This window comes from Amphibalanus amphitrite, unplaced genomic scaffold (assembly GCF_019059575.1).
Source record: "Amphibalanus amphitrite isolate SeventyFive unplaced genomic scaffold, NRLGWU_Aamphi_draft 000373F_arrow, whole genome shotgun sequence".
In the NCBI taxonomy this organism is placed as follows: domain Eukaryota; kingdom Metazoa; phylum Arthropoda; class Thecostraca; order Balanomorpha; family Balanidae; genus Amphibalanus; species Amphibalanus amphitrite.
Genome location: NW_024881867.1, coordinates 128,771 through 156,668, shown reverse-complemented (window position 1 = coordinate 156,668; position 27,898 = coordinate 128,771). Strand labels below are relative to the sequence as shown.

Here is a 27,898-nt window from a genome sequence, read left to right as displayed (position 1 = left end):
TGGAAATCGGCTGAAAGCAATGGAGAAGGAAGAGCAGTACAACTCCGGCATTGAAGCGATACAACCAACACCATACTCTAAATTCGCATAGACCTATATATTCGACACATCGGCAGTTGCAAAACAGATTCAAAACAATGCATCACAATGCTCCAGTCCCCGATTCAGACCGCACCGTACCACCCAGAGTTGACAGGGTGGGGTGTCATTGGCCCGACCCCGTACACCTACTGGAGCGGCGCGGCCTGTCAGCCGGTCAGCAGGTGGAGCGCCAGTGCCTCATCATCTGCCACCGTGCCGCCCGTCTCGATAAGGTCGTCGTCAGAGTCGGCCTGCCGCCGCCGACTCCGCTTGGAGGGGGAGGCCGACTGCTTAGCCTTCCGCTTCGCCGCCGGTCTGGGGAGAGGGACAGAGGGGGCTGGTCAAACGGGGCACTGGGCAGCATGGCAGTGGAATGGATTGATTGACGTGTCCAGCCCCGTATTGATGCAGCATTAACCATCAGGCACCAGTACCAACCGAATTATTCTAGCATCTTATAGCTAGTAGCTGTGATATATTACTTTGAGAGCCGAAGGGCAAAACGATGGTCGAATAGTGTTAATTACTAAGACACCAAATAATAGCTACACATGCTCGCAACTACGCAATTCCGCAGATCATTCCTCACCTGACCGCCGGTTCCTCGTCGCTCTCGTCTGAGGAGGCGGGCGCCAGGCCTCTGGGCCCGCCCTCGTCACTGTCCGACTCCACCAGCGCCGGGCCGCGGTAATCTGCCGCCTCCTCGTCATCGCTGGCCGCCGGTGACGCGGCGTCATCGTCCGCCATCGAGGCGTCATCGTCGGGCGGCGGGGAGGCCAGCCGGACGCCGCCGCCGTCATCGGAGCCGCCCTCGTCCGGCTCCGGCTCCGGCTTCTGCTTCCGCTTCTTCTCTCTGAGGAAATAAACGGGGACATGCCATATTGTCATACGTATGAAGCAGACGGGAAAGCATGCTGCCTTTATCCACTTATCATCGCACATACATGATCTCGGTTACCTTCAGAAAGAGATGGAAAATGTGGCACCACAACCTCCAAAAGGGAAAGGCAGGTTTGTACGTCCCCCACCCCAGTGATTTCAGTGCTCCCTACCCATCCTGCCCCCTCAGCGTACGCGCGGCACTCACTTGTGCTTGGCCTGGATCTTCTGTTTGAAGATCTGCCGGTCGATGCGGTCCTCTTCTTTGAGGATCTGCCGGACCGTGTCGATGTCGATGCCGCTGCCACCCTCCTGCTGGTACTTCTGCGCCAGCTCCGACACCTGCTGGCGCGTGTGGTCCAGCACCGCCTGTACGGGAGAGGGAAGGGGTCAGAGTACTGCACGGGCCGGGGTTGGGGACACCGGGTGACATGAATGACGAGACTAGGGAAGCAGCATCCATAAGGGCGTAACCATGAGTTATCCATGATCCATGTTTTCTGCCAAACAAGTCAGTTTTCCTAGAAAGTCGTCCAGTGTTTTCGATCAAACAACTTTGTTGGCATCCACAGAGCATCAGAGATGGAAAATGGGTATATCAGTTCTGGCTAAAATTATTCTTCTATCGTCGAAAGATTCAGAGCCAGTGCCCACCACGCACCTCGCCCTCCTCGTTGAAGGTCATTTTCTTGTTGGGCAGGATGCTCTTTTTGAGCATGCGGTGAGCGGCGGCGGCCTTGGTGACCTTCTTGGAGGCGCGGCGCTCCTCGCGCTTCCTGAGCTCCTCCTCCACCACGGGGTCGGTGCCGATCGAGTGGTCCACGCGCTTCACCTTCAGAAGGCCGTCATCCGAGTCGCCGTCACCGTCATCTGGGGGGGGGGGGAGGGGAGGGATGTCAGTTTATCTAATGAGCATAGCGGGGATAGCTGGTTACTGGTTACATGGGATCAGGAGCGAGCCACGGGCGAACCAGCCAGGGGACGGGACCACGTGGGAAAGCGGTCGATGGGATGGGGCATGGGGATGGGGTTTGGAGGAGTCAACCACACAGGGAGGAGTAGCCAGAGAAACCAGAATTTGGTGTCTGTGTTAGCAGACACTCAGCACCATCACCACGAGCCCCCTCGGCTCTGTTCACCACTCGTCTCCTCGTGCCGCCGGCGACGCTCACCGTCGTGGAAGCTGTAGGCGGTCCTGAAGAGCGGCTTGTACGGTTTGCCGTCGGCCGTCTGTCTGCTCTCGTCAATGCCGCTGTCCTGCTCCTCCGCCGAGCCACTGGCAGCGGCAGAGGTGGACGCCTCCGTCTTCACTGGCTTGGACGCCGCCGCCGCCGCCGCCGCCGCCGCCTGCTGCTGCTGCTGCTGCTTCTTCATGAACCGGATCCTGGGCGCCACGGCCAGACCCAGAGACCTGGGAACAGATACAGATATTATATTGTAAAACAATTTAGCACTAGAGCAGAGGGTACCTAAACTACTGTCGGACCCCAACATAAACTGGCGGCAACCGATCACGGTCTCATGGGGCAGCGGATGTGATCATCTGTAGGTAGCTGGAAATACATCTACACAGGCATAGGTGTAGGAACGTTTTCGAAAGTGGGGGGGGGGGGGGGGGGCAGGCTCCCAGAGGCACAAAACCTCACCTACCCCCAAAATCCATTTTCTCCTCGGATTTCGGCCACTTTATTTTCGCAAGCACTTAAATTGGTAAAAAAAAAAAACGTGACAAGAAAAAAAATTGACCATTTTCTCGGGGAGACTCCCGTCCAGAAATTGACCCCGCGTTCGATGTCCCTCGGACGACGAAGATTCTACGCCGTCCGGCCAATCACGTTCCATAACCGCGGCCGAGCCCCCGCTGACCTTGATCGGGATTGGCCGGACGACGTAGAATCTTCGTCGTCCGAGAGACATCGAACGCGGGGTAAATCTTATGGACGCGTCCCCCTGGCCTCCGCACCAGGAGCGGATCCAGGAAAACTCCAAGGGGAGGGTCATGAATCGAAGTAGTGCCTCTACCTGTACCCAAAATTAAAACCTCAACTGATTTCGGCCACTTAATTTTGGTGGTGCCCTTTTTTTCATTTTTTATTTATTTGTTTTTGCCCTGGTAGGCCTGTGGTGCCCCTGCTAGGCCGCAGGTGCCCCTGGCAGGTTTGTGGTGCCTCTGGAAGGACTGTAGTGCTCCTTACGAGCCTGAAGTGCCAGCGACAGGACCATGGTGCCTCTGCGAGGCCGGTGGTGCCCCTGCGAGGCCGTGGTGCCCCTGCTAGGTCGCTGGTGCCCCTGGGCCCTGACAAGGACTGTGGTGCTCCTGACAAGCCTGAAGTGTCCCCGACAGGCACGTGATGCCCCTGACAGTCCCACGGTGCCCCTGCGAGGCCAGTGGGTGCCCCTGGCAAGCCTGTGGTGCCCCTGGCAGGTCTGTGGTGTCCCTGGCAGACCTGTGGTGCCCCTGCTAGGCTTCTGGTGTCCCTGACAGGCCTGTGGTGCTCCTGAAAGGACTGTGGTGCCCCTGGGCCCTGACAAGCCTGAGGTGCCCCTGACAGGTCCGTGGTGCCCTTGACAGGCCCAAGGTGCCCCTGCGAGGCCGGTGGTGCCCCTGGAAGGCCTTTGGTGCCCCTGACAGGTCTATGGTGCCCCTGGCAGACCAGTGGTGCTCTTGCTAGGCCGATGGTGCTCCTGACAGGCCGGTGGTGCCCCTGTCAGGTCTGTAGTGCCCCTGATAGGTCGGTGGTGCCCCTGGTAGGTCTGTGGTGCCCCCGGGCCCCAAGGAGGCATGACCCATGTGACCCCACCTTGGATCCGCCACTGGTTGGCACCCATGCGAATTCCAGAAGCATCCAAAAACATTTTTTTATTACGAGCGAGTGTGAAACGTGAGAAGTGAAAAGTCAGCAAAAGGTGTGTATGGGGAAGGGGGGGGGGGCAATTAACATTGCTGGCCCCCATTCGAAAGTGGGGGACCATTGCCCCCTGCCCCCTGTTCCTACGCCTATGCCAGTAACCGATCAACTAATGCAAGGCCCCTAACATAAATTGTTAGTTTACGCCGTTTACGCATTCTGCTGCGCCAGTATATTGTCTCTCTTTGCAGCGCGCGCTGCCCCTAAGCTGCCACTTATTGCTTCTGACAAAGTTACCTTTCATTGGGTGGAGGAAAGTTGCACTCAATAACGATGAAGCACAAATGGAAATCTTCATGGAAGGGCAGGCCGGAGAACCGTCAAGTTTGTTCTTTGGGGTGATACCTACCTACAAATACATTAAAAAGTTCGGCAAAAGTGTGGGGGGGGGGGGCAGTTAACATTACTGGCCCCCCACTATGAAAAGTGGGGGGGCCACCGGCCCCCCGTCCCCCCTGTTCCTACACCTATGTACACAGGCTACATGATTATGCCCTAGTCCATTCAAGGACAAGAGGACTACCCCGCCCTCCCTGGAGCTGGCCAGCCCGGCCTACCTGGCATAGGCCTCCGTGTCCACGCTGGTGACGTCAAACACCTCCTTGTTCTTCATCAGGAAGGTGGACTTGAAGTAGGACTTGAAGGCGCGCTTGGCAGACTCCTTAAGGTTGACATCCCGGGCCAGCAGCGCCTCCACCTTCCGCTGCACTGTGGCCGTCTTCATCTTGTTCACCCTGCGGTGGACAAAACAAGCGTCAGTCGTGTAGAAAGCGGTTAGAGCACACGCATCCATTACAAATAATAGTAATCCAGTCATTCATACACCGAAAGTTAAGTAAGTCAGCTTCAGTACAGTCTCGAAAATAATACTCACTCGATTTTCTCGATGGGAATCTTTCTCTGCTGCAGCTGGCTGACCATACCCTCCTCCTCCCTGGGAGTGAGCACGAGCAGCGTCTCGCCGCCCTTCTGGAACCTACCAATCAGAGTCGGACGTCGGACGAGAGGTCAGTGTCAGGTTCGAGAGCTAGTGCTCGAACATGGTAGTACGTGCGTTAGTCACGACACTCGGGTCCGTGCGGGTGACGAATGCATTTATGAGAAGAAAGCCAAGCCAAAACCATACTTTAAAATGAGTTCAAAATGAGACCAGCAAAACAAAATGATCCTAAAAAGGTAAATAGCTCGAGCCAAAAATAAAAATAGCAAGTTTTCCAGTGTCATAATATATCCAAGTTCGACAGGTTACCCAGCGGCACAGACCACCAGCCGCATCCTGTATAGACGCCGGCGCTGCTGTCTCCTCACCTGGCTGTCCGCCCGGCGCGGTGGATGTAGGTGTTGGCGTCCTCCGGACAGTCGAGCTGCACCACCCAGTGCACCGCAGGGAAGTCTGAAACATTAGACAAGTATGTGAATGTACGGACGTCACCGAAGTAAGCGAGAAATTACCCACATATATCGGGAAAGGCAAACAACTCAGTATCAACCTTTCCAAATCGCTGACCCATGTCAAAACTAATCCCAGTCCAACTTTTATCGCTGCCGAGGCCCCTGGCTTCCAACTCATCTAGACTTAATCTGGCTCCTGACTCACCGAGAGACTCTCCACTCACCGAGACCCCTGAATCCATCTCAGTAGGCGGAACTATGGTCAAGCGTACCCATTTTCGGGAACGCATTTTCGTTCCCAAGTTTGGGAACGATAAACCCAAATATGGGAACGCCATGTAGGCGTTATTTAAAACAAGAAAAAGAACCGTTAAATGACGTCCAAAAAATATAAACCGATCGTGAACCGCCTGATATTTGTCTCAATATTGTTGGGAAAGAGTTTGATATTGTAAGACCCATCGTAGTTTCAAATCATTCCCCTATTTCTAAAGCAGTCCATCATCCGGGCCGCGAGCCCAAATTTGGGAACGCTCTCGTACACTGGCGCTGCAAGCGTTCCTTATTATGGGAACGGCGTACCCAAAATTGGGAACGATTTCACCGACCCCTTTCAGGGGCTCTTTTCATTAACAAGCATCACGTCCAACGCCGCAAATTATTGTTAACGCAACAATCATCAGATGACCTTTCCGGCAAGACCGTCGCATGTTTCGCCCGGTCTTCTGCGCTGTTATTCCCGTCGATCTCGCAGCGGGCACGCCCCCTCTGCAGGATTACGTAATTCACAACGCTCAGCGATGTTCAACAAGGTCTTCCATGCCTATATCCACCGTCCGCGCCGAGGGTGGAGACATGTCAAGCACCTGTCTGTTTATCACCGATAGTTGACGAGCACAAGGAAGTATCAAAAAATGGGAACGCTGAATATGTTACACCCTCAAAACACCTAGTCCCAATGAAAATCTAGTTTTTTCCTTTCTTGATTAGTGTAAGTGGCAAAAGGCCTGGTAGGATGGGCACGAGGAATGATCGAAATCAGCATAAAAATTATAAATAAGCCACACAGAGCGACCTATATAAGAGAAATTCCCCCAAAACGATCACGCTTAGAAACACGGAAGACAAAAACCACGCTCATGACGCTCCTTATAAAACAACTCTAAACAGCTAGAATCCAAATAAAAATATGTCTTTCCGGGATGATAAAATACAGCTGAATAATTTTAAACCACTGAAACTGAGTTTACAACAGTAGTTCGGTAAAATCACTGACGTTCCATTCGGTCGTGCGCCCCGACACCAAATGTCAACAATATTACCCCGGGACTGTCCGCGTGTTCGCTTGCATATGTCAGCATCTGGTGTCGCTAGTATGAAACTTCATAACCAGGCGAAAATTATTATACTTGACCTCAAAATGTAAAAAACGCTTCATTTTTCTTAAAATTGCAAGTTAAATGTAGTATAACCCATGTTTTCACCATTCCGTCATTTCAAAAAATCATTAAAAATATCATTCGACGGTCAATTTCCTTGTTCAACGGTCAGATTAAAGATAATTTCATAGAGACTCAGGGCTGTCTCATCCCTATCTCCGTAACGTGTCGTGTGCGACCAATGACGTCACGGCATTGCGGCGTTCTGATTGGGCGGCAGCTCCGAATCGCCCGACTGGTGGTCCCCGCTCGACAAGCGCACGTGCACCGACTATAGGCATTTGTAGTGGCATTGACGGCAGAAAAAGTGAGCTAATGGAGAGCTCTGAATATACTTGAATAGTGTCTAAGCCGGTAGTAATACGTAAAAACGTCAGATAGGTTTCTTGTTCGTCTTGATTTGAGCTTTTATATGATACGATTTTTACCTTGGTGTCGAGTCTGGCAGCTATGTGGGAGAGCCCTAAAGTTGGGTCATTTTCCATAGGATTGCATTACAGTCGTCCGACGCTTCGTACCTGTGACGTCACGGAAATCGCTGCTTTGGCCTAATGAGCATACCTTCTATATAGGGCCTTGATAGAGACTTAGTAGATACTTAAATTAGCGTGCACTTTTTTTAACGCGTGATGCACTAATGAGTTTTAGTGGGCGAACGGCCGAAAAATTACCTTCCGTTCTCATAAATGGGAACGCCCGTTCCCATATTTGGGAATTCCGTTCCCAAAAATGGGAACGTTCCTATATTTGGGTACTCATGACCATAGTTCCACCTACTGATCTCACCGAGACTCATCAGACTCCCACTCACCGAGACTCAGACTCCCATTCATCGAGATCCCCGACCCCCACTCAACTCACCGAGGCCCCTGGCTGCGATGTCTGTGGCGAAGAGGACGGCTCGCTGTTTCCGACAAAAGTCGTCGTAGATGGCCATTCTGCGCAGCTGGTGCAGCGTTCCGTACAGAGCCATCACAGTGATACCGGGCCGCAGGCGACAGAACACCTCGTACATGTACTTCACCTGCGGGGGCACGGGGCAGGTTAGGAGACGGAGCGGGGTCACATTGGTTACGGAGCGAGCGAAGCGAGCGTAGTCTTTCCTTAGATTAACGGAAATTTCTGAGTATGAGCGGCCGGCCGGCCGGCCGTGGTCACGCTTTTGCGAGGCTTATATCTCAGCAACCACTTGACCGATTTACGCGCGGTAATTTTTGTAGGGTAGCTTCATTCCTTCTACCAAGTATTGGACTATTCCCGATGCATGTGGGTGACCCCTTATGCACGTGCCACGTGCAAAACGAAGAGGTGTCAGTTTTGTAATTGTTGCAATATCTCGGTAACTACTTGGCCGATTGCGCTGAAAGTTGGCATGTAGGTAGGCACCCACTAGGCACTGCATATACATGTGCCAGAGTTGGGGTGCTGCTGCACGTGCGCACGTGCAGGGGTCGTTTCCAGATCTCGGGAACGGCTGGACCGATTGCGCTCAAAGTTGGTACACGGTTAGGGACCGGTTAGTAGGGTGCCGTGCACAAGTCAGTTGGGACCCATTTTGCACGTGCGCACGTGCAGGGTGCCGCTTCCAGATCTCGAGAACGGCTGGGCCGATTGTGCCCAAATTTGGCACATCGCTAGAGACCAGTTAGTAGGGTGCCGTGCACAAGTCAGTTGGAGGTACCCCCTCGAAATTTCGCACGTGCAAGGCCCACCCTCTCGCTCGCTCCGTTAGTCGCCGCAAAAGGCGCTATACTGGTTACGGAGCGAGCGAAGCGAGCGGAGTCTTACGTAGAATAACGGAAATTTCTGAGTATGAGCGGCCGGCCGGCCGGCCGGCCGGCCGTGGTCACGATTCTGCAACGCTTATATCTCAGCAACCACTTGACCGATTTACATGCGGTAAATTTTGTAGGGTAGCTTCATTCCTTCTACCAAGTATTGGACTATTCCCAGTGCATGTGGGTGACCCCTTATGCACGTGCCACGTGCAAAACGAAGAGGTGTCAGTTTTGTAATTGTTGCAATATCTCGGTAACTACTTGGCCGATTGCGCTGAAAGTTGGCATGTAGGTAGGCACCCACTAGGCACTGCATATCCATGTGCCAGAGTTGGGGTGCTGCTGCACGTGCGCACGTGCAGGGGTCCTTTCCAGATCTCGAGAACGGCTGGACCGATGGCGCTCAAATTTGGTACACGGTTAGAGACCAGTTAGTAGGGTGCCGTGCACAAGTCAGTTGGGACCCATTTTGCACGTGCGCACGTGCAGGGTGCCGCTTCCAGATCTCGAGAACGGCTGGGCCGATTGTGCTCAAATTTGGCACATCGCTAGAGACCGGTTAGTAAGGTGCCGTGCACAAGTCAGTTGGAGGTACTCCCTCGAAATTTCGCACGTGCACGGTGCAAGGCCCACCCTCTCGCTCGCTCCGTTAGTCGCCCCAAAAGGCGTTATACTGGTAGCGTACCGTGATGGAAGATGGTAGGGCGGTTCACCAGGCGACAGAGGTCGCCACAAATAACAGAAAACGTCCACCAGCAGCACGGACCAGCCGCTCAATGACTACAGAAAATACCCCATAAAAGTAGCCATCAATCGGTAAACTATGAATAGGTAATCGTCTGGATGGCAATTCTATACGATTATATCCTGCATATCCTGACCAAACGACAGACTTCAAAAAGCACAACACGCGTGAATCTCTGACCTGTTTGCAGGTCTGCATGAAGCAGAGGATCTTGTGTCGCTTGTGGTGGCGCAGGAACGACCAGAAGGTGTCCAGCTTCTCGTGCTGCTCGCACACGATGTAGCTCTGCGCCAGACCGGAGGGGGTGCTGTGCTTGGCCTTCTCATGGACGGACACGTAGACGGGCTCCTTCAGACTGAGGCGGCACAGGTCCCGCACTGACCTGACACACGGGCAGGGGAGGTCAGAATGAACCTAGCGAGAGCGATGGAGGAGTCAAAGTCGAAGAAAAACCCGACTGGTTAGGGGTGTCTTCATTAGTTACATTTTCCGCTAACACATAGGATCTTTGAGCGATTTACAGCGTTTCATTTCATTGGCAGTCTAGAGAAAGTTGCTAACGAATCCCCGGCACCGCCCGCTAGTCTCACTTGGTCTGCGTGGCGGAGAAGAGGAGCGTCTGCCGTTCGGTGGGCAGGTTGCCGATGATGGCGTTCATCGCCTTGGCGAACCCCATGTCCAGACACCGGTCCGCCTCGTCCAGAATCAGCATCTGACGCGAAAACAGGGGCAGGGCGGTTATACAGGTGCACTGTCACAGTTAAAGTCAACGTCACAGTCCCTGACACACAAAGGAAAACAGCTATCGGGGACTTTCATTGGTCAAATATCGAACCAAATATGAAGCTTGCGAGTGTTGGCGAATGTTACATTTGAAACCGGTTATCAACAGACATAGTCAACATCTGAACACATCATGATACCTATCGAGTGTTTGAGAACGCCGACCGCATGGTTACCTGGAGGCTGTCGGCGCTGAAGAGCGGGTTCTCGTCCATATGCTGCAGCAGTCGGCCCGGCGTGCAGACTATGATGTTCACCTGGTCCATCCGCTTACGCTCAAACTTCAGATCCTTGCCGCCTGTGTAAGAACAACACGATGATGGCAGGGAAAACGATGGTGGAGCTACGAATGTGCCAGAAAAGACAGTGATGGACAAGTAGAACATTGGACAGTGGATGCAGCATGCTTTCATTCGAACTTAGCAACTTTAAAAACTTTGCGCAGCATCTCTAGCTTTCCAAAGAAGACCATCTCTAGCTCTTTTGCCAATAAACTTATCTACTCAAGCATGACAAGCATGTCAAGCTAAACAACAGCCTGCAGCCAGCCGAACCGTCGCTGGACCGTCACTGAACCACGCCTCACCTATGATGAGTCCCGCCGAGAAGTCGTGCTGCTGACCGATGTTGCCGAGGACGGCGAATATCTGGTAGGCCAGCTCCCGGGTCGGTGTGATGATGAGCGCCCCCAGGCCGTCCACGCGCGTCCAGCGGCGCCGGTACAGCAGCTCCAGCATCTGTGCACACAGAAGAGGGGGAGGGAAGGTTACTGACCCGTCCAGCGGCGTCGATACAGCAGCTCCAGCATCTGTGCAGGCGGACCAACGGGGGAGGGGGACGGTCAGCTACTGACGCGTCCAGCGGCGACGGTACAACAGCAACAACAACAACGGTACAACAGCTCCGTTGCACGGTAGGACAAATGGAGGGAGGGGGACGGTCGGTTATTGAAGCGTCCAGTGGCGCACGTGTAACAGCTCCAGCATCTGCACGGTCGGAGGGCAGATGGACGGATGGTCAGTTGTAGTTATGACTACTGCAACAGGGACGGGCATAACTAAAGTACAGGCTCCACGGCACACTTTTTCGGTTTTTCGTTTCGTTTTTTTCGCTTTTTCGGCTTCAGTAGACGATCAGCTTCACTTGATAACATTGGTGTAGCTCCACGGCAGCGAAACCGAAAAAAAACGAAATCAGCAACTCGAAAAAGCGACGCGAAAAAACGAAAAAAACGACTCTAAAAAGCGAAAAAAACGACTCTAAAAATCGAAAAAGCGAAGCGACTCGTCCAACCCAAAAGTTTGGATCGACAATCAGTTTTTCGGCTTCAGCACGTGACGATGTGGTGATACTGATGCATGTTTCCAACGATTCATATTTCGGTACTCCTAATGGAAAGGAAGGAATGTAATCGCTCAATAGTATTTCAGTGTCGATATGCACATATTTTCCACGTGAAAGGATTGAATAGCGGTTAATTATGCGAGATATATGCACGTATTTTAGGGTGGCCCTCTGTATGGGGGTGAAATTTCAAACGAATATTGTCTATGCTCCAAACCCGGATTCTTGCTCCTTTTGACCCAGAAACGTGCTGTGCAAAGTTTCATTGAAATCGGAATATATTTAACCGGTGCTCAACGACTCTGAAATTTTACTCAGCGAACGCTAGTCACAAGCACTCCGGGTCCCACTCCCACGTTGCTCTCGTGGGAGTATTAGCCGCTTTCCTCTCCTGGCGGGGGTTATGTGGTTGCTACTTGCTAGCCACTCATTGTCGCCCGGTCCGTGCAAGCGTTCCCTTCCTGGTGTCCGGGAACTGGCGCCGATGGTCCGCGACGACCTGGACGAGGAACTGGAGTTGTTCTTCGTCCTTCGTCAGGAGCCGGTTATACTCCTGAATCAGGGCGACGCCTCGTTCCGCGTGGTCATTGGTGACCGACAGCTTCTCCAGCGCTTTGCACGCCTTGCCGTACGCCTCATCCTTCTTCCAGTCTGCCGGTTCCAACGCCAGGAATCCCTTGTCGATGGACATCTTGGAGAAGAACGAGGACGTATTGGAGGTCACGAAGTCCTCAAGACTGCAGCCGCTGATCGCTGAAGCGGGAATGGTCACTCGCTTCTGGGCTGTGTCGTTGCCGTCCTTCTCCTCAATCGCCGCTACCATCTTCTTCTTTGTTTCTGATGAAACCCGGTCGTCGAAGAACGCCAGGGCTACCAGCTCTTCCGAGAGTGGGCTACCAGCTCTTAGCGGTGGCTCTGTCCTTGTGAATCCTTCCCATCAAAAAGGTTCGGACTAAATTTATAAAAAAAAAAATGTTGGACTCAGGTGAAAAAAACGGAACACATAGAACACATACACATGACCCACTCTAGAAAGTTTTAGCTCGGTATCTTGAAAACAGGCCCGAAAAGGCCGCTTGTACTTACTGCGTGAATTATTGACATTATCAAAACTTCAAAATGCAATGCTCCGATACCCTTTCGACGTCGTACAGTACACCCCTCGAAAATCGAAATGAGCCCCCCACCCGGTGCCGCTCCCTAACCCCCCCCCCCCCCGCTCCACGGGCGATGGTTGGATGTATTTCTGCACCCAGAATATTCCAGCTGTTCCTACGCCTATGCAAGTAGGTACACATGACACAATGAACCGGAATATGGCACCCGTGACCCCTTGTTATGCCCTGAGGTCATATCAGGTCGCGAAAGGTATGCACAATTTTCGGTAATAAATTTCGATAAATGCATGCTACTATAGAGCGATGAAAACACATTCGATGTGTTCCACTGGACGATACAAATCGACTGATATGCATCACGAACTTTCCGGCCAGGTCATCACCTAGACCAGTCCAGTTAGCTTAAGATTCATTCGATGCGTCTCGACCAGAGAAACACGTTTCTGGTGAAGGAAAGCTCGTGCAAGTTTAGAGTCAAAAGTTATTGCGGAAAAAAACTGTTTTTGCAGAATCGTATATTTTGGACGCTTATGCCCCTGCAGGATAAACGGTGGACCTTACGTCAAATCTGAGGTCATGCTAGCGAAAGAACGTTAAAAGAACGTTTGATTGCGCCTCTCTGCGGCGCTATAGCTCTCTCCATTCCTGAGCTATGGACCGATTTGTCGAAAATTGTCGAAGTTTGACCTATAGATATTGGCGACATTTTACCTTCGATGACCTTTGGTGACCTGCCCTTTGGCCTACACCTGACCTAAAAATGGCCGAAGCAGTTTGTTCCTTATTTTTTAGCTCTTTCAAGTGTCACCTACGGCGTGTCGCTACGTGGCTCAGGAGCCAAGTTAGAAGGGGTGTTCCCCCTTCCAGAGAGAGACAATTAACGACTAGATTCCTAACAAAGCTGCCTCTACTCTAAGCATACAAAAACCTTTTACGGAGAGGAAAAAAGTACCACCCCAGTTGAGATGCAACGACAGGATGAAGATCCACTGACCTTCCAACAATCCCTTATTTCTCCCCACCCACCGGCCTGTTTATCTCTCACCCAGTTCCCTCCCATCCCCACGGTGTCGGAGGCTGCCTCCCTGTCCCCTCCTCACCATCCCCGTGGTTCGTACCGGTATGAGGAAGGCCAGCGTTTTCCCGGAGCCGGTCTTGGCGGCGCCCAGGACGTCGTGGCCCTGCAGCGCCAGCCGGACCGCCTCCCGCTGGATGTCCGTCGGCGTGGTGAACTGGTGGTCCCGCAGGCCCTGCCGCGTGCGCTCAGACAGCGGCAGCTCGTCAAACGAGGACACGTCCGCACTGATCTGAGAACGGCACAACCAACAGTCAGAACAGATAGGGATGTGCACACTGCCTACACAATCGATGGACATGACTTACCTGGTTGACTTACCTGGTTGGGTTCCTTTTGCGTCCGGGGAGGAAAATGGTGGAGAAAGTGAGAGAGGAAGGTACAAGGAACCCTGCATTTAAGAGACGCGCCAGTCAGTAGGAAGTTTGTGCTGTAGATTATACATGTACAAACTGACTGGAGAAGTGAGTCTCCTTCACAGATTTACAGGAAGTAATTACTTAATGCACAAAAGTTCAGCATGGAGAAATGTTTGGAACTGTCCTAGTTCTTAGTGTAGGTAGAGCTTTCACGTTGGGTAAGAGTACAACGCATCATTGATATCGCGATCTAACAAAGATTTAAACGTGTTGACATCGTGAGCACACACAGTTTGAGCGGGGAGGGCATTCCATACAGAAATACATCTTTGAGAGAACGAGCGCTTCCTAATGTCAGTGTTTATGGCAGAGGGAAATATTTTGTGGCAATGGCCTCGTGTACGATTCTGAGGCGGCTGTGGAAATAAATCAGCCGGAGATATACACGATTTTCCGTTAAAGATTTTCCAGTACTGTAGAAGATCTGCACGCAGTAGCCTTCCTTGGACGGAATAGAGACGTAGGGATCGTAGACGTTCACCATAGCTCATGGTCTCCAAGCCACAAATGCGCTTAGTCCATCGGCGCTGCACTCTTTCTAATAGCCTCAAATCCTGAATAAAACCAGAGTTCCAGACAGGAGAGGCATATTCAAGCACTGGTCGTATGTGAGTGGTGAGCAGGAACACCATGAACTTTGGAGATCGACACACAGTGGATGTGACCGCCAAAACTGTCCTGTCGCCCGTCTCGCGAGCAGGGTGGCGGGCGGCCGGTGGGTCAGCCGAGCGGGCCGCCGCGCCGTTCCCCCCACCCCACTCCCCAGTGGGGGTGTTTTGCGCGCACCTGTGTGTGCAGGACCTGACCCCTCTCGCGGCGACGCCCGCCGATAGCTTTGTTCACGGGGAACGTGGTCGGCGCGGCGGGCCCGGTTACGTTTGTTTAGCGCGCTGCGTCCGTCCCGGCGGCCGCTGGCGCGCTGCGTCGCGCCCTATCTCTTTCTTTATCTCCGGTTCGTCGCGTCCAGTTAGTTTGCCTAATACCGTTTGCTTTGCTCCCTCGCTATCTCCCCTGTGTGTGACCCCATTGCCAGTCGTATTTAAACCTGCTGTAAACACCTCCCTCTCTCTGTTCTCTCTCAGTCTTCGCGCCGTGCGGTTGTTTCGCTCCGCTCGGCTCAGCCTCCACGCAGTGTGGTGGTTCTCTGCCGGCTCTTGCTCATCGCAACATAGACTGTGAATCAGTGCAGTGGTGTGTCCAAGGAAGTGGTCACCTGGAGCGATTGAGCAAAGGACTTCAAGTTAGCGGCACAGTATACTCAAGTTACTCTCTGTTCTCTCTCAGTCTTCGCGCCGTGCGGTTGTTTCGCTCCGCTCGGCTCAGCCTCCACGCAGTGTGGTGGTTCTCTGCCGGCTCTTGCTCATCGCAACATAGACTGTGAATCAGTGCAGTGGTGTGTCCAAGGAAGTGGTCACCTGGAGCGATTGAGCAAAGGACTTCAAGTTAGCGGCACAGTATACTCAAGTTACTCTCTGTTCTCTCTCAGTCTTCGCGCCGTGCGGTTGTTTCGCTCCGCTCGGCTCAGCCTCCACGCAGTGTGGTGGTTCTCTGCCGGCTCTTGCTCATCGCAACATAGACTGTGAATCAGTGCAGTGGTGTGTCCAAGGAAGTGGTCACCTGGAGCGATTGAGCAAAGGACTTCAAGTTAGCGGCACAGTATACTCAAGTTACTCTCTGTTCTCTCTCAGTCTTCGCGCCGTGCGGTTGTTTCGCTCCGCTCGGCTCAGCCTCCACGCAGTGTGGTGGTTCTCTGCCGGCTCTTGCTCATCGCAACATAGACTGTGAATCAGTGCAGTGGTGTGTCCAAGGAAGTGGTCACCTGGAGCGATTGAGCAAAGGACTTCAAGTTAGCGGCACAGTATACTCAAGTTACTCTCTGTTCTCTCTCAGTCTTCGCGCCGTGCGGTTGTTTCGCTCCGCTCGGCTCAGCCTCCACGCAGTGTGGTGGTTCTCTGCCGGCTCTTGCTCATCGCAACATAGACTGTGAATCAGTGCAGTGGTGTGTCCAAGGAAGTGGTCACCTGGAGCGATTGAGCAAAGGACTTCAAGTTAGCGGCACAGTATACTCAAGTTACTCTCTGTTCTCTCTCAGTCTTCGCGCCGTGCGGTTGTTTCGCTCCGCTCGGCTCAGCCTCCACGCAGTGTGGTGGTTCTCTGCCGGCTCTTGCTCATCGCAACATAGACTGTGAATCAGTGCAGTGGTGTGTCCAAGGAAGTGGTCACCTGGAGCGATTGAGCAAAGGACTTCAAGTTAGCGGCACAGTATACTCAAGTTACTCTCTGTTCTCTCTCAGTCTTCGCGCCGTGCGGTTGTTTCGCTCCGCTCGGCTCAGCCTCCACGCAGTGTGGTGGTTCTCTGCCGGCTCTTGCTCATCGCAACATAGACTGTGAATCAGTGCAGTGGTGTGTCCAAGGAAGTGGTCACCTGGAGCGATTGAGCAAAGGACTTCAAGTTAGCGGCACAGTATACTCAAGTTACTCTCTGTTCTCTCTCAGTCTTCGCGCCGTGCGGTTGTTCGCTCCGCTCGGCTCAGCCTCCACGCAGTGTGGTGGTTTTCTGCCGGCTCTTTGCTCATCGCAATATAGACTGTGAATAAGTGCAGTGGTGTGTCCAAGGAAGTGGTCACCTGGAGCGATTGAGCAAAAGACTTCAAGTTAGCGGCACAGTTTACTCAATTTATTCTCTGTTCTGCCTCAGTCGTCGAGCCGGGCGGTTGTTTCGTTCCGCTCGTCGCAGCCTTCAAGCAGTGTAATTGGTTTGCCGGATCTTGCTCTTTGCAATACAGACTGTGAAATCAGTGCAGTGGTGTGACAAAGGAAGTGATCACCGAGAGCGAGGAGCGAGAGAATCAAGATAGCGGCACAGTATACATTCCAGTTACACTTCACTTCACTTACACTTCAAACGCAGAATTACCCTCCTCCCTATACCTCGCCCGATCGTGCCATCACGGTCTCTATTCCTCACCTCTGTTCACGCCATCGTGGACTCTGTCCTTACTAGCCCCTGTTGCGCCAGCGCGACTCTTTAACCTTCCCTCGTGTCACGCCATCGTGGCCTCTATCCTTATCTCTCTTAAAGGTAGGTCGGCACAGCCCAAACCTCGCCCGATCGTGCCATCACGGTCTCTATTCCTCCCCTCTGTCCACGCCATCGTGGACTCTGTCCTTACTAGCCCCTGTTGCGCCAGCGCGACTCTTTAACCTTCCCCGTGTCACGCCATCGTGGCCTCTATCCTTATCTCTTTTAAAGGTAGGCCGGCACAGCCCCAACCTCGCCCGATCGTGCCATCACGGTCTCTATTCCTCACCTCTGTTCACGCCATCGTGGACTCTGTCCTACGAACCCCCGTTGCGCCAGCGCGACTCTTTAACCTCCCCTCGAGTCACGCCATCGTGGCCTCTATCCCTACTCATCCTTGTACCTGTTATGAGGGTCTGCGTTTCAGTCACCTAAATGCCATGGACCAGTAGCCAAGCCCAGTCACACAGAAACAAGATACAGTCCACTATAGAGCGCTCGTGACGCACAGGCACAAACGTCACCGAGTCGGCGCCGGCTGCTGCGTCTGCGACAGTGGATTTAAGGAAGCTATAGGCCAAAGCGCCAGCTTTATGAGTAGCCATACGGATATGGTCGTGGAATTTCAAGCCAGAATCAACCAGTACACCAAGGTCGGAGGCAGAGTGGACATGAGGAATAGGTTTGCCATCTAGGGTATATGTGGGGCGGACTACATTAGTAAAGGACCTCGAGAAACGGAGGACTGAGCACTTCTTTACATTCATAAACAAGCCCCAAGAAGCAGCAGTAGAGTGAAGACGATCAATATCTCGCTGGATTACTTCGGAAGTGGCCAGGGATGGGAGGGACCTATCGGGATAATCTACACATGCGTATAACTTCAGGTCGTCGGCAAAGATTTTGTAGTTACAAGACAAGTTATATCCAATACTGTTAATATAGATTAAAAAAAGGAGGGGTCCCAGGACTGTCCCCTGGGGGACGCCACTGAGAACTTCTCTGGCACGACTATGGTGACCATCAATACAAACGCTCATCGATCGGTTAGATAGGAACGAGAAAATGACCTGCAAGGTACTGCCCTGGACACCTAAGCACTCAAGCTTGGAGAGGAGGAGACTGTGTACTACAGCATCGAAAGCTTTACTAAAATCAAATAAGATTACGTCTACAACACGCCCTTCATCTACATGCTTAGAAACGCTGTCATAGACTAGTAGAAGCTGGTCAGAAGTGGATCTCATGGCTCGAAAACCAAACTGATGCGGAGAGAGGATCATGTGGGATTCAAGGTAATCAGTTAGGTGTTGGCAGAGGAGTCGCTCAAAGGTCTTGCAGCAAACGGAGGTGAGGCTAATCGGGCGGTAGTTTAGAGGATCGTACCTTGCGCCCTTCTTAAATATAGGGATAACCATGGATGACTTCCAGTCACTGGGTAGCTGACCTTCGTGGATGGCACGAGAAAATATCAAATGAAGGGGATACGCTAGTTGCGGGGCACAACTCTTCAGCAGTAATGGGTTGATATCATCAGGTCCCATAGCAGAATTACCATCAAGTGATTTCAGTACCTTAAGAACATGCTCCACTGGGAAAGTGATATTATCAATGATTCCCTCAAAATGTTGATGCGGAGAAGGGTTCCTCGGACAGTCTTTGGTAAAAACAGACGAGAATGAGGAGGCAAACGCCTCAACCATTTCTTCGGGAGAATCGGTAAGGCGACCAGAGCTGAGCAAAATAGGACCGACCGCAGGAGGTCCGACCTTTTTATTCCGGATGTACGAATGGAGGAGCTTTGGGTTATCCTTGGAAGTCAACATAAGATTTTCCTCATATGCAGCTTGGCATGAGGCCGTGAAACTTCTAAACTGGCTGTTGATCAAGCGGAATGAGGCATATGCAGAGACAGAGTTAGGGGAACGCCTGCCATGCTCGCTCCTGGTCTTCTTATAACGTTGCCAAGCGGTGTGCCTTCGATCGATAAGACTAGAAGGAGGCTTCTTCATCCAGGGAGGTCGTTGTTTGGGATCAGATGTTTTATCTGGTACAAATATGTCGACCAGGCTGTGCACAATGCCCAGAAAACGCTTATAAGATTTATCAGCGCTGAGATAGGAAAACTCATAATCCCAGTTAACTTGCTCAAGACTACTTGCTATGGCATGGTAATTTCCTTTATGCCAATGTTTGTGAGGTCTGTTCACAATCTTATTACAATCGAGGGTTTCAGTATCAGCAAAGGTATACTCAAACACAACTGGGGAGTGGTCGCACCCAGGCAGAGGAGGGATGACTTCCGTCAGCCCTACCCTATCAGTTTCTGAAGTCAGGACAAGATCTAGTATGTTACCAGATTGGGGATAGGTAGGCTCTTTCACCCACTGAGTGAGACCTAAAGAAGAGAATGTGTCAAGAAATGAACAGTCAGTAGCACCGCTGGCCTTTGGAGAAGTAGCACACCAGTTGATAGAAGGAAGGTTAAAGTCACCAACAAGGAAAACCTCTCTGTCAGAACAGAACTCTGAGATGAGTCTCAAGATAGAGTCATTGACTTCGGGGGGATTCGAGGGTGGTCTGTAAACAAGCAGACAGTGCACATCAAATGCAGTGAGGTGGAACGACATTGTATTTGGAAGGGATTTCACCAGAGAGTCAGTCATGATGCACTTACGTATGTAGATGCAAACCCCGTGCTTGGCCCTGGAGCCTGGGGTGTCGTGGCGATACAAAGTATAATCAGGAAGGGTGACAAATGAATCAGGGATTTGGGGAAGGAGGTGGGTTTCAGTGACACAAATAATGTCCCACTTTCCAGACAATGCCGATTCCCTCAATAGGTTAAGCTTAGATGGAAGGCCATTGATGTTAATAGAAGCTATTCTAAGGATAGTTGAGCGAGTTAGTCTTGGAACTCTGGGGACAGGAACGTCTAGGGAGGGGAGTTTCCCTGGCTGCCCTGGTTGACAGGCTCGGGCTGCTCACTGGTTGCAGTCACAGGTTGGGCAGAGGATGCGGTCGGAGGACGCAGCGGATCAGACTGACCAGCTTCAGCTCGCCTGGCCTGCCTACGAGCATACAGCTCACCTCTTTGGGCGTAGGTAAGGTCTCTAGATATGTAGACTCTACTGAAATCAGTACCTCGCAGTGACTTTGACCCCTCAAGCACACGTTTACGAACTTCATCATCCAAGATCTTTGCACGAAACATGCCTGAATGTCCCTGGATCTGGGTAACATCAGTTAGGGAGGTTGGAAATCCCATGATGTCCTGGGTCATCTGGGAGAATTTCTGCACAAGGTCTCTGGGTGAGACATGGTAAATCTGTGATGATTGATTATTGTCAGCATCAGAGTTGCGAGTAGATAGTATCCAATTCATTCAAGTTACCATATGATAGAATAGGTAGTATAAATATCAAGTATGATATTTATTGCATTGTTGTAGGTATAATACTAGGTACTTACTGATTCATACTGTTCCTCAAGTGCCTTTATTTCTTCTAGTTCAGAGTTGTTTTTCTTTTTCCCTTTTCCTTTTGACTTCTTGGATGCTTCCTTGTTCTTCATAATTGGTTCAGTATCTTTATTCAGTATCTAAGAACTAATATCGACACAAGCTGAAAAGCGGCAACACACATTGGAATGTTTTAAAAACATACCAATGCTGACATAATATCAAACATTCACATAAACCCAATCATTTGTTACAAAATCAGCCATACTTGATTGACTTCATCTGTGATTGGGGGCATACCCCGTTGATGATCTACAAATAAACTAAACTAAACTAAACTACTATCTAGCAAAGGAGAGTGCATACCACTAAATTGCAAAAGTCATGTGCAACCATGCGGGGAGTGAAAAAACGAAAGACAAAAATCCATGTCAGTGTTGACTCAGCTTGGGCCATATAAGTGGAGATGATAGGGAAATCTTAAGCCTTTTCAGACTGCACCCATAATCCATTGTTCTTATCAGCTTTCATTTGGGTCACTTCATAGTTAATACCAACTTCTATAGTAATCGCTTAAGTCTTTGTCACAGACATGATAAACAAAGATGCTCGATCTACCTACCTAACTTACTTAACTACTTTATAACCAAAACCATAGCCAGCTAATTGTCACACTTGTCAGCACTAAGCAGTTGATCTACCTTACCTTACCTTACCTTACGGTGTTCGGGCATAATAAAGGCCAACTCGGCCTGGAGGTCCCGTTCTAACCGAGCTCCTGTCCCTTTTGCCATTTGTTAATCCGTGTCTGGTATATGATACCAGTGATGGCCCCAGTGGGCATCGAGTCTCGCCTTGAACGAGTCCACGGTGGGGGCACTGACCACTTGAGCAGGTAGGCCGTTCCAGTCGTTCACGGCCCTGACTGCGAATGCAGCTCTCCTCAGTCTGCTGACCGCCTCTGGCTTGCGGAGCTTGTGTGGGTGACCTCGTGTAACGGCACCCGTGGCGGGGCAGAAGAGATCCGTGACTTCAACATCAACCCCTCCATGGAACATCTGGTAGGTGAATATCATGTCGCCCCGTTTGCGTCGGTAGTACAGCGATGGAAGTTTCAGAGCCCTGAGCCTCTCTTGGTAGGGCAGGTGGCGAAGGTTGGCCACCATGCGCGTAGCTCTGCGCTGTACCCTATCCACCAGCTTCTGGTCCGCCCTGTTGAAAGGGCCCCACACGAGGTTGCCGTACTCGAGGTGCGGGCGCACCAGGGACTTGTAAAGCAGCGGCAGCGTGCACTCGTTTATCAGCACGAATGAGCGACGAATCACAGCGAGAATCTGGTTGGCCTTGGCTACGGCTGCTGAAGCATGTTGTCTGAACTTCAGCTCGTCATCGACTTGCACGCCCAGATCCTTCTCCACCCGCACGACGCTCATCTCAGAGTCTCTCATCACATACTGCTTTGCTGGGTTGTTTCGTCCGAGGTGCATGACCTTACACTTCGCCTCATTGAAGGGGAGTTGCCAGGCGTCCGCCCAGTTGACCAGAGCCTCGAGGTCAGACTGGAGGCTAGACGCAGCGAGAGTAGAGGCTACCGTGGAGTACAGCTTCGTGTCGTCCGCGAACATCGTCAGCGAGGAACCAACAACCTCAGGCATGTCATTAATGAAAATCAAGAACAGTAGTGGACCCAGGACCGAGCCTTGGGGTACCCCGCTGACCACCTCCGACCAGTCGGATGACTGACCATTAATCACTACCTGCTGTCTCCTGGCTCTCAGGAAAGCCCCGATCCATGTGATCAGCTTGCCGCTCACCCCGTGACTCCTGAGTTTATAGAGGAGTCGTTGGTGAGGAACGGAGTCGAAAGCCTTCTGGAAGTCCAGGTACATTACATCGACAGGCTTATGATTCTCTAGGGCCCTGCTCCAGTCATCAAGCACTTTGACCAGCTGGGTGCTGCAGGAGCGCTTTGGCCGGAAGCCATGCTGGCAGTCTGCCCACAGGTGGTTCTCTGAGAAGTGCTGATAGATTGTGTCTCTGATGAGGGATTCCAGTATTTTACAGACAACAGAGGTAAGGCTGACCGGCCGATAGTTGCCAGGGTCCTGTCTGTTCCCTTTCTTAAATATAGGTACTATCCTCCCCAGTGTCCAGTCCCGAGGAACCATGCCCAAGTCCAGAGATCTCCGGAAAAGTAGCGAAAGAGGTCGGCTCAGAGCGCGGCGTGCCTCCCGTAACACCTTTGGGTGTATGTTATCTGGTCCAGGAGCACTGGACGGGTTGAGGGCCTGTAACTTTTGTTCAATGGCCTCCGGTGTGATTCGGATATCGGTTACCTCTGGAGTAGTGCTGGCGCTGGCAAGGGTTGGAATGTCTGCGAGCCGTTCTTGTGTAAAAACACTGCCAAACTGCGCATTTAGAATGTCAGCCTTCGCCTTATCATCACTCATCAGATCTCCTGAGCCATTTCGAAGATCCCCTATACCTGTCTTTGTTTTAAGTCTCGAGTTAGTATACCTCCAGAAGGCCTTCGGATTCTCTTTCAAATCGGTAGCCAATTGAGTTTCGAAGTCTCTACGGAGTTTGCGTGTGAGGACTCGAAGCTTATTTCTGCAGACTCTAAATCTAGCCAAGTCCAATGGATCCTTAGTGGACGTGTATGTGCGCCAAAGACTGTGTTTTTCTTTCCTCAACCTAAGGGCATGGCTCATCATGTAGATATTTTTCCTCGATTTGGAACTTCTAGCAGTGGGTACAGTGGCAGTAACAAAAGAGGTCAGAGAATTCCTAAAATACTGGTACCCTGCCTCAATGTCCAGTGAAGCCAGACATTCCCAGTTTGCCTCAGCTATCATCTCCTGGAGTTGTCCAAAGTTGGCTCGGTGAAAGTTTAACCTTTCCTGTACATTCTCGGAACGGGTACTGTAGCACTTGAGATTGAATCTCATTACTATGTGGTCACTCTTACCCAGACCTGGTAAGTACTCGAGGCTAGACAGCATCCCCTCCTCGTTAGTGAATAGGAGGTCTAGCAGGCTAGGCGACTCCCCTTCTCTGTACCTAGTGGGTGCCAAAACATGCTGGAATAGTAGACAATCATGAATGGAGCCAAGAAACTTGTGAGCGTAATGGGATTCTGGTGCTGCACAAAAGTTGAGTGCCCAGTTGATCTGTGGAATATTAAAATCCCCACAGATCAGCACGTGAGACGGTTTTGAATCAATGACGGACTGGAAAAGACCAGCAAGCTCATCAATGCTCTGCTTCAGCTTAGGGTCCTGGGACGGACTCCGATAGACACAGCCCATGATCAGCCTATCATTACCCTTCAGAGAGATGTTGATCCACAGATGCTCTGTCAATGTGGGCCTGGTAAATGTTACCTCAGTAGCATGGATGCTGTCTATCACATATATACAGACACCGCGAGTACCCTTTGACCCCAGATGGCTCTCGTTAGGATCAAAGTTGGTAAATAGGTTGTAACCAGGGAGAGATAACAGTGCCATGCTGATTGGTAACTGCTGGGCTTTTGGTATGCATTCTGTCACCAGGATGACGTCTGGAAAATCATCAGATATGTAACTAAGCAGATCATCTCTCTTGTTAACTAGCTGGTCAGCATTGGTATAGAAACAGCTGAGCTGCTTGTCCCTGTCAGTGATATTTGTGTGTAGTCAGGCCGATGTGTGCTCGTCAGCAGCCGAAACTGGACCAGCCAGCGCTCCAGGCGTAGGAGCGTGGTCACTGGCACCAGTGGCGACAGCCGGATCTGCCTGCGTGGATGTAGGCCGGTGGCCACTGACACCAGCAGCAGCCTCTGGACCAGCCAGCACTTCAGGTGGTGAAGTGTGGGCACTGGCACCATCAGCCACCGCCGGATCAGCAGTGTGTGCCTCTATCTCTCTCCCATCTCCAACCATAGCAGCAAGAGCAGAACCTGCTTTCTCTGTGGATGTAGGCCGGTGGCCACTGACACCAGCAGCAGCATCTGGACCAGCCAGCACTTCAGGTGGTGAAGTGTGGGCACTGGCACCATCAGCCACCGCCGGATCAGCAGCGCGTGCCTCTATCGCTCTCCCCTCTCCAACCCTGGCAGCAGGAGCAGAACCTGCTTTCTCTGTGGATGTAGGCCGGTGACCACCGACACCAGCAGCAGCCTCTGGACCAGCCAGCACTTCAGGTGGTGAAGTGTGGGCACTGGCACCATCAGCCACCGCCGGACCGGCCACACGCGTCTTAACCACTTTCCCTTTACGAATAGTCAGGTTGGTTTCACCGGCTGCTTTCCGAGTTGCGAGTTCCTGTCTGGCAAGGCGTGCTGCTTCTCGCTCTGACCAGGTGAGGTCCGGTGTGATATAGATCTTACCCCATTTCTCGGATTGGCGCAGCTGAGGAGCAAGGCGGAGTATGTCGTGCTTCACGCCCGGGGTGTCGAGTGTAACTATCAGGAGTCTGTCCTTGTTTTGACTGGCCTTACCAGCTCTGAAACTTTTTGTCGCAGATACATTCATCCTGAATTCGTCCTTAACCATCTGCTGGAACAGCTTTATGTCCCTCTCAGACCTGCCTGCCACGTCTCGGCTGTCACCCTCTGGTAAGTTATGTACCACCAGGTTGTTTCTCCGTTTCTCCTTATCCAGGAAGTCGTCAAAGACTTTTGAGATGTTTTTCATGTCCTTTGACTCCCCCTGAACTGACAGGGTCTGAGGGATGGACGAGAGTTTAGCCGACACCTTTGTGACAACGTCAGTGCACGTGCCTTTAACCATATCAGCATATGATGCTTTCTGCTGCATGCTGTCCCTGATTGACCTTTCAATGAGCTTTGTCTGTGTGTCAACTGCCTGCTCCTGTTGCTTAAGCGATTGTCCTACCATTGTTGTGTGTTTGTTTACAGCCGATACAAGCTGTTCTACTTTTGCCTTTAGATCTTTGTTTCCTACCTGTGCTGTGAGGTCCTTGACCATGGAAGTCAGTTCATCCATCTTAGTCTCAAGAACTGTCAGACGAGCAGAGGTTGACTCTTTGAGTGTTGCTTTGCACGAGGTACAGAGCCAACTCGCGATCTGATCATGCTTGGAAAGAGCTTCGTATCCCTCCTTTGGAATACCCTGGCAGCTAGCGTGGAACCATGCATCACATTTGTCACACTGAACACCATACTCGGAATTCCTAACTTGCTCCCCACAGACTACCTTTCCTGGGCCGCCGTGACAAAAAGCAGAGTCACTGCCTGCATCGCTGGAGGCACGAGACCTTGACCCAAATGGCTTGTAGGCCTCACCATTTAGCTTATGCACCTTGGCCCTACCTGTTTTGACCTCAGGTACCAGAAGAGAGGAACTTCCACTTTTGGAATTCCAGGTGTCAGTACCACTAGCTCCAGTATCACTGTCGGAAAATACTGGACCAAGCACGTTCGAATCCTGATCCCCTGACACTGTCAACGACGCATCCACGCCTTCACTTGAAACAGCAACACCACCAGATGTCGACGAAGACAATATTCTCAACGATCTTCTTTGACTTGGCGGCGGTGACCTTGGAACTGGCATCTTGGCTTCTGATTGGCCACAGAACCACGAGTCTAGCGAGCAAGACCAGAGCAAGACAATCTTCAGGAAATATCTGATATGAAATATGAAATATGAAATGTCTTCAAACTTCAGATCACTGTCCACTGAAACAGAGGCAAAGCGAAAACGGAAGACAGCTAGCGGCGGAGGGACGGAGCTCGGCGAGACACGTCCTTCCTCCGCGAACGCCCGACACCGAATCCAACTACAATTATCTACATTTCAATTAAGTTATTATGAAGCAAACAAACATCCTGATGGCTAAAATAAATGCTGGGTAGGTGCACTTAAATGAGTCCCTATCAAGCAATAAAGCAGGGACATGAAAACCCTGGGTTTATGAAATGTTACCCACGAGTAGTGAGTTTTTGCCTGAAGCCTAAGACCTAAAGTTTTTTAAAGGTTTTTGCTGGGGTTTGAGTTTATGATATATTTCTGGCATGACAATGCTGATAGTATACCATCCATTTATATTACTAGAAACTAGAAAGGGTCCTTAATAACCTTTACTAAGGGTAAAGACTTTAGAGTGAATATTTATTTTAATCGTCTTACAATTGCAAGAGCCACTTATAAGTCCAAAGCCAGCTTGCACAGAACCTGCTTATCCTGGCATCGCATGGGATATTTCCCTACTCATGGCAGCAGGGGGGGGGAGGTGGACAAACCTGTTATCTCGAGAACTATTGGTGCCGGTGGCAAAGCAGCATTTGCAAGCTTTCCACGAGATCTTCCCTAAACATTCTGAAGATTTCAAGATAGAGCTCAAAATTTGGGTCCGATTCAGTTCAACCTTCAAGGGTCTAATTCTGGGGTAATACATGGTTTGACAATATGGTGTGGTTTCTATTCAATTTTGAGCCTAGGGTGCAAAAGAGGGATTTGACCCACCCTAAGAGCATATGTGCAATACTAAGCAGGTAGGACTTAATCTTGACATTTACCTACTAAGCACGAGTCAAATACCTAAATAAGAAAAAATTGAAATGCTTTTGAAATCTCCCCTACCCACCCTTCTTGTGCAGCTCTGCAATTCACTCAATATACTGATACCCTGGCTCTGCAACAACAAAAACCACGTGCGATCTGCGTTCGTTACATGCCTTTCAGAGATATTTGTGCTTGAGAATCTAGCGACATTATTTTGCTAGAAAATTTATATTGATATTCCTTTTTCAAATAATGCAAGAAAATATCTGAATAAATGACAGGAAATCCTAATAATGAATCTTTGAAACATTTTTGTCTGAAGTCTTGTTTTTAAAATGAAATCAAGGCAAAATAAATTACCTGCTTAGGGTGCGATCGGCGATCGGCTGAATATTTGGCAGCTCTCATATGGAAGCTGTATTTCTTCATACGAAGGTATTCCTCTGAAACTTACGCGAGAGGACAGTATATTCTGCAGCGCCCCATATGCGGTAAGACATAAAAAGAATTTGGTCAAAATAAAAAAAGTGAAACGTGTGACGTGCTCACAGAGCCGGGAACAGCTCACGTCACTCACCGATACACAGGACAGGACGTGCTAGACGCTACCGCCCACCATGTTGCCGTCTGCCACTGATCGCACCAGATGTGGAGATCTCGGGGGGGGGGGGGGGGGGGGTCAGGACCCCCTCTGAAAACGAATTACTGCTAGGTATGTAAGTCAATGGTACTGCATCCAGCCCGCCTCCATCTGCCCGGCCTAGACCCCCCCCCCTGACATTTTGACAGATCTCCACCCCTGGACCGCACGGCGCTATCGCTCCTACCGAAGGGCGAAGGCTATTTTGTTAGCGAGGCGAGCGAGCGATTCTCAGTGTTAGCAAGGCGAGCGCCGGGATCTTCCGGGATCTCACTTATATGCTATAGTGTTGGGTTCCATTTGAT

General features: G+C 51.2%; 1 protein-coding gene across 5 annotated transcripts; it reads right to left on the bottom strand.

The window, feature by feature from the left end:
• Window positions 1–78: 78 nt before the first annotated feature.
• LOC122389798 (probable ATP-dependent RNA helicase DDX10) lies at window positions 79–27,100 on the bottom strand. Of its 5 annotated transcripts, XM_043382201.1 has the most exons (17): window positions 27,036–27,065; window positions 20,456–20,607; window positions 13,587–13,775; window positions 10,593–10,743; window positions 10,183–10,304; window positions 9,814–9,935; window positions 9,404–9,605; window positions 7,562–7,724; window positions 5,178–5,262; window positions 4,744–4,845; window positions 4,427–4,603; window positions 2,321–2,371; window positions 2,133–2,290; window positions 1,622–1,830; window positions 1,169–1,329; window positions 671–934; window positions 79–396 (listed from the first exon to the last, which is right to left on the bottom strand). In XM_043382201.1, the coding sequence occupies exons 2-17, from the start codon at window positions 20,555–20,557 to the stop codon at window positions 249–251; spliced, it is 2,406 nt and encodes an 801-aa protein (XP_043238136.1). In that variant the 5' UTR covers window positions 20,558–20,607; window positions 27,036–27,065; the 3' UTR covers window positions 79–248. The 5 variants fall into 5 exon arrangements, with proteins under 5 accessions (XP_043238136.1, XP_043238135.1, XP_043238133.1 ...); XM_043382200.1 differs by lacking the exon at window positions 27,036–27,065 and adding an exon at window positions 27,077–27,100 and having other exon boundaries at window positions 2,133–2,371; XM_043382198.1 differs by having other exon boundaries at window positions 2,133–2,371; window positions 27,032–27,062.
• Window positions 27,101–27,898: the final 798 nt, after the last annotated feature.

Coding starts and splice junctions, on each gene's coding strand:
- LOC122389798 (XM_043382200.1), bottom strand. CDS start 20,557: ATGAAGAACAAGGAAGCATCCAAGAAGTCAAAAGGAAAAGGGAAAAAG. Junction 7,725..9,403: donor TCATGCAGACCTGCAAACAG/GTCAGAGATTCA, acceptor GTGCCCCCGCAG/GTGAAGTACATGTACGAGGT. Junction 4,846..5,177: donor CGCGCCGGGCGGACAGCCAG/GTGAGGAGACAG, acceptor TCTGATTGGTAG/GTTCCAGAAGGGCGGCGAGA.